The following is a 7,112-nucleotide window of genomic DNA, read 5'->3' on the forward strand; positions in this document are numbered from 1 at the left end:
CCGTGCGTGACAGTAGCTCTCTGAAAAGTGGAAGTGATTGTAGTAAACAGTGATTAGCTCCAGACCGTGAGACTCGCATCCACACGCTCACGGCTGCCAAGACCTTGACCTTGCCGACCTCACAGGGTCACGGCCAGCCTTTCACAGCCAGGCTAAAGAGAGTAATCGCACGACAGCCTCACGCAACACACACACACACACACACACACACACACACACACACACACACACACAGGCTCCGCAGCAAAGCTGGCTCTCATTAGTGCGAACGCTGACGGGATTCTCCTGCAGGGAAACACGGGATGTGATTCTGGCAGTGCTGAACTCTGAGTGATGTTTCAGTCGTCAAAATAACAATTACTCAGTAGTTCAACACTGTTACACAAATCCTTGATTTTTGATGTTGTAATATATTGCACATTATAAGTCAAATCAACTTTCAGTCAAAATCTAGTCAATATGTTAAAATGTCAGAGAACAATTTTCACATACTTTGTCAGATTTAAGAAGATAATGATATAAATATATATTTTTTATTATTGTTTAATACTTACAAAACATGATATTAATATTAACTAATATCACAATTTTGTTACACCAATCCTTAAAGGAGAACTTGGTAGCTTTTTTAACTTAATAAAACTGTCTAGAAATCATTTGGATGGTTAAACAACCTGTTCTGGTGATATTGGTGACTTTCCCCGCTCCCCCCAGCGTTCCCAGGCGGAAAACCAACCTTGCAACTTGTTCACTACCGTCCCGGCAAGATAGAAATTGGAAGTCTCGTGAGAAGCGAAAGCGAGAACGAGAACGAGCGCGAAACACAAATTGCTTTACGGCAATTCGACATAAACACACACGCATTTATGATGTATTACCAGATTACCCACCTCAGTAGACAAAGCTCCACACGATTCAGTTGGCTTGCTCCGACCAAAACAAACGCACATGAGCAGCGGTAGAGAGGGGGAGGAGGCTGCCGCAAGTGAGTTTTTTACGACTGTGTTGTGAAATATACGCCCCACCACAGCTGTAGGGGGAGCTCGTGGGGAAAACATGCGACAACAAAAGGGAAAATCAGCGAAGAAGTGACTAGAGTTCGCTAGAGTTGCCGAGTTCTCCTTTAATTTTTGATGTTATAATATACAGTAAGGTTGCAAATATTACAGGCTATCAAAATCTTCAGCTTTTAAAATTTCAGTTGTAAATCCATGAACAATTTTCACTTTTTTGATTTTAAGTAGATACTTATTATATTCAGTATACTGCTTGCATATTAACTAAAATCACACTAATATCATAATATTGTTACACCAAGCCATGATTTTTGAAGTCATGATATAAAAGATTACACTATATTTAATTAAAATATTACTTAAAAGCTTTTGTGGTTGCTGCAAAATCAATCAAAATATGAAAAATATGAACTTTAAAACCTTATATTAAAATGTCATTATGAGGACAATTTTCCCTTACTTTTTTAGATTTAAGAAGATAATGTGTAAAACTTATACTTGAGTCTTTAATTATCACAAAAGTATGTTATAATAATTACTAATAATTAAAGATATAATGCATTACAGCGTGCATAATATCTTCTTTCATACGTAATTGCCACCAACATTAAAATGCATTACAACATTTGCAGATTACATCTAAAATTGATTGTTTTGCCATGTGTTTTAATGCATTATACTTTCTATATTTATAATAATGAATATTATGATGTATTCATGATTTCATACAATGCATTAAAAGGTGCATTATATACAAAGGCTTCAAGTAAAGTGTTAAAAGATAAGGTACAAACATTTTTATTTAATTATATATGTGCTGCGAACACACACACAGAATGTACGTGCAAATAACTCTCTATCCCTGAACAGCGTAGAATGAAATGTAATCCTGTTTCTGTGAAGATGTTTATTCTCTCCTAGGGAGCAGGAACAGTGGGTTTCTTAAATCCAGGCGGATTGGAACTGATTGTATTTGGCAGCTTCTCCTTCCTCTCTTCTCAGGGAAGAGGTGGTTTGCATCCAGGAAAGTGTGCTATCAGAAATCAGCGCTACTGTCTCTCGGACACTAAAACACTGCAGCGCTGCAATTAGACTCATTAGATCCTGCAAAAATAAACTCCTCCTGGTGAGGAAACAAGGAACATTTATCTCCTGCTTGGCGCTCGGAAGAGAAACATTTTACATCAAGAACATTCAGTTCTAGAGCTTGAAGCCTTGATGCAACTGAGTGAACTTCACCAAATAAAGCTGCAAATACTGCAAGTGCTCAATGACAGAATATTCAATTCCATTTTCCATAAAACGTCCATGTAACCCTGCCATGATACAGACCATGCAAACACGAGAAGCACACACCAAATGAAAAACAAAAGCAAATGCAGCTTCTTCATATGCCTTTAACAGTATAAGACACATCAGGATATTTCATTTCATGTCCTTCTGTCTTCTGTCCTGATGTATTCTGATGGTGGATCTGCTTTAGTGCACGTTATGAAGGCATGCTTGCAATTAAGTAATCTCTCAGTGACTGCATACCCCAAAACACATGTGAAAATTTATCCTGAAATTGTGAGAGGAAAATAGCCGAAAGAGACCCTGGCGTGCTTTACGATGAGATCAGAGACCCCAGAACATGATGCACAATCTCAGATTATACTCTTGCAGATCATTTATAATCTTTACTTCTATCCCTCTGCTTCACAATGTTGACATTTGTACTAAAAAGCAAAAATTTTTTATACTTGGAATTTATTGCATAATGAATTATGCTGCAAGGATATTAAATGAGTTATTATAATTTTGTGTGCAATTGTGCATCATGGAATCAATATCATCTATATGTGCAATACATTTTTGTGTAACACTTTATTTAAAGCCTTTACTTATAATGCATTATAAAGGTATTCATAGTGTACGTTATAATGCATTATAAGACATAACTGTAACCAAAGTTAAAATGCATTATATTATTTGCAGATTCCTTGTTACATATGAAATTGGTTATTTGTCATGAAATTGGTTATTTCGTAATCCTGTGCATTATACTTTCTAAAGGTTGTTCAGTTAACAGATAAGATTTATAATGTATTATAATTGTGGTTACTTTCGTTCATGAGATCATACGATGCATTATAAGGTGCATTAAAATACTTTTATAATGCATATGCATTTTATATATAAAGGTTTAAGTAAAGTGTTACCAAATCTTTACATCAAATTGTCTATATATTATTTATTATGCTGTAACTCCTTTACTGAAATTTATATTCATTATAAATAATATATGGTATAACGGTTACGGACCAAAAAGACATTTATAATATAAAGGGACACACATTCTCACACACACACACACACACACACACACACACACACACCAGGGATAACCTGGAATTTCACTGTCTTGTGTTGCATAACTCCTTGCATGCATGCATTCTTTTCCATTTTTAGGGTTTATGTAGAGTGGGTCTGCAAAACAGAACACCTATTTATTATGAAACATTCCCCAAGACAGACAGAAGTTTTGAAGTCTGTGATGCCGTCGGTGATCGCATCCATCTTAAAATAACATTTTCGTAATCCTGTGCAAACCAGAGCAGAAATAACGATTACAGCTTCAGCGCGCAACACTAGAAACACGAGCGCGCGCGCGTCAAATAAGGAGACGCAAAGAGTTCAGACGCGCAGGCACACAAAACGATTAAATGCATCGCTTATTTGAGTTGAATTGACAACTGCAACTACAATACGGAGATTGGCACAAACCATACAAAGTTTTGCACAGTGAAGTTCCCAGCATCTCCGCAGTGATGATCAGAAATACTTCAGACAAAGCGCGTGCAAACGAAACAAAGATGATTCACGCGCTAGTCTCAGTGCAGATCTCCTGACGGAGTCTGAGTCTCCAGCATGGGAGGAGTGAGACTGTCCTCGGGTCCGGCCCCCTGTGCTGCAAACATATATAAAAGACATGAATCCCACCAGCCAGCTCAGAAAACACAGTGAGCTTCACCTGGAAAAACAATGCAAGCGTAGAAAACTGAATCAATGCAAGATAAAACCCAAGATAAAAAGTAGATTTTAAACAACAAGAGAGTTGATTTTGATTTTAAAGAGACATTTTGATTTTTGCTTATTCTTTTTCTCTGTATGTAGCATTGAGCATTATTTAAGCAAGACAAAAGCACTTGATCAGAAGAATGGCTCTGCCTGAAGCCGAGTTTGGACTGAAGAGCAGCAGCATCATGAAGGAATGGAGCGGACAGGTTCAGCCGGCTCTCATAGCATCCTTCATCATCCTCTTCTTCCTCGAGGCCTGTCTGTGGGTCAGAAATCTCACGTTTAAGAAGAGGCTTCCAGGGCCGTTCGCCTGGCCTTTAGTGGGAAACGCCATGCAGCTCGGCCAGATGCCCCACATCACCTTCTCAAAGCTGGCCAAGAAGTACGGAAACGTGTACCAGATCCGACTCGGCCGCAACGACATCGTGGTTCTAAACGGAGACGTGGCGATACGGGAGGCTTTGCTTCAACACAGCACTGAGTTCGCCGGACGGCCCAATTTCGTGTCTTTCCGGATGATTTCCGGTGGTCGGAGCTTGACGTTCGCCAATTACAGCAAACAGTGGAAGATGCACCGTAAAGTGGCTCAGTCGACCCTGAGAGCGTTCTCGTTAGCGAACAGTGAAACTAAAAGAACTTTTGAGCAACATGTCGTGGGTGAAGCGCTGGATCTGGTCCAGATGTTTCTGAGACTCAGCGCTGATGGACGACACTTCAATCCCGCGCAAGAGTTCACCGTCGCCGCCGCTAACGTCATCTGTGCGCTTTGCTTTGGGAAACGCTACGGTCACGACGACCCCGAGTTCAGGACTCTCCTGACACGAGTGGATAAGTTCGGAGAAACCGTCGGCGCCGGGAGCCTTGTCGACGTCATGCCTTGGCTTCAGTCGTTCCCGAATCCTGTGAGAAGAGTCTATCAGAACTTCAAGATCATTAATGAAGAGTTCTTTGCGTATGTGAAGGATAAAGTGGCCCAGCATCGAGACACGTATGATCCCGACGTGACCCGTGACATGAGCGACGCCATCATCGGTGTGATCGAACACGGGAAAGAAAGCCTCCTGAGTAAAGAATTCGTTGAGGCTACGGTCACTGATCTAATCGGTGCGGGACAAGACACGATATCAACCGTAATGCAATGGATCGTTCTGCTTTTAGTCAAACACCCATCAATTCAAAGCAAACTTCAGGAGCAGATTGATAAAGTCGTGGGTCGTGATCGACTGCCTTCAATAGAAGACAGGAGCAACCTTGCATACCTGGACGCGTTCATCTACGAAACCATGCGCTTCACGAGCTTCGTCCCCGTCACCATCCCACACTCCACCACCTCAGACGTCTCCATCGAAGGCCTCCACATCCCTAAAGACACCGTGGTGTTCATCAACCAGTGGTCCGTCAACCACGACCCTCAGAAGTGGAAAGATCCGCACATCTTCAACCCGTCGAGATTCCTGGACGAGAGCGGAGCCCTGGATAAAGACCTGACCAACAGCGTGATGATCTTCTCCATCGGGAAGAGAAGATGCATTGGAGATCAGATTGCAAAAATGGAGGTTTTCCTGTTCTCTGCGATCTTGTTGCACCAGTGCTGGTTTGAGAAAAACCCTTCTCAGGATCTGTCCATGGACTGCTCGTACGGTTTAACACTGAAGCCGCTCCAGTACACGATCTCAGCCAAGCTCAGAGGAAAACTGTTCGGCTTGGTTTCGCCGGCATGAGTAAAAACAACCTTGATGTTGTGACTAAAGGCCAGAAAAGACTAATCATAATGCAAATGTATTCCACATAACAATGAGTATAAGTAAAGCTGCACTGAATGCTGTCTAATAATTGCATATTTAATATTTAATGAATATTTACACAGTTTATATGTTTGCAATGATTCAATGAATTGATTTAATCACATCCATAGAAAGATTCTTCAAATCAGCTAAATGTTTTGGTAACACTTTACAATAAGGTTCATTAGTTAACTACCTTGCTTTACGTAATCTAATAATGAACTGCACTTATACAGCATTTATTAATCTCAGTTAATATTAATTTCAGCATTTACTAATGCATTATTAAAATCAAAGGATGTATTTGTTAGCATTAGTTAATGCACTGTGAACTAACATGAACAAACAATGAACAGCTGTATTTTTATTAACTAACATTAACTAAGATTAATAAATACTGTAACAAATTGCTCAAGTAATGTTAACTAATGAACCTTATTTGTAAAGTGTTACCACTGTTTTTATGTGTATATAAATCATCAATGCTTCAAAATAATGTTTTGCAGATCACAATATGAGATGTTTATGGTCAAATGCTAAGCCATTGTCACTGTAGACACACTATTATTATGTAATGTTATGCAATTGTTTGTATTGAGTCATTAATAGCAGCTGTTACTTCCTATGAACTTGACTCAGATTTGGCATAGCAGTGCATTTAATTATGCTTGCATAAAACTGTATAACGATGTGATTGTGTACTTCAGGTATTTTAAGTATTAGGCATTTAAGCATTTATTTATACCCATTATACTGTGTCTATAAATTATATTCTCTATAAAATGCACAGCCGTTTATTCATTGAGATTCTTTAAAGGGCTGGAATTGCAGTAGCTTTAATTTGCAATCGATGCTTTGCTGAGTCTCGATATTGCTCAGAGTTTCAGCCAATGAAAGACTTCAGTCTCACGCTGGATCAACTTCCTCATTATGTCATTTTGAAGGTTCTCTCACATGCACAAATAATAAATCCTCACAAATCATGTGCAAAAACAGGAGCATATATCAGATATTCCTATATTACACTGCGTATATTGAGGTAAATGTTCACACTGAATGTTTTTAAGCTCTGTAACTGAAGTGCATGTATTCAGGAATGCAGCTTTTTGAAGAAAAACTAGAATGTCCAGGTGTTGTTTTCTTTTTACTATTGGAAAATAAGCTACGAGTGGAATAAATGAAGTGCTGTTTTATTACCTGTGAAGATGCACTCAGTCTCTTTCTGTTATGATGCTCAAAACTCATTTCACAT

General features: G+C 39.2%; 1 protein-coding gene across 1 annotated transcript; it reads left to right on the top strand.

Moving 5' to 3' along the window:
• The first annotated feature begins 4,006 nt into the window (after window positions 1-4,006).
• cyp1c1 (cytochrome P450, family 1, subfamily C, polypeptide 1) lies at window positions 4,007-6,551 on the top strand. Its single transcript, XM_081348038.1, has 2 exons — window positions 4,007-6,015; window positions 6,308-6,551. The coding sequence occupies exon 1, from the start codon at window positions 4,217-4,219 to the stop codon at window positions 5,795-5,797; it is 1,581 nt and encodes a 526-aa protein (XP_081204164.1). The 5' UTR covers window positions 4,007-4,216; the 3' UTR covers window positions 5,798-6,015; window positions 6,308-6,551.
• The last annotated feature ends 561 nt before the right edge of the window (window positions 6,552-7,112 follow it).

Source organism: Scardinius erythrophthalmus (assembly GCF_964197995.2).
Source record: "Scardinius erythrophthalmus genome assembly, chromosome: 19".
In the NCBI taxonomy this organism is placed as follows: domain Eukaryota; kingdom Metazoa; phylum Chordata; class Actinopteri; order Cypriniformes; family Leuciscidae; genus Scardinius; species Scardinius erythrophthalmus.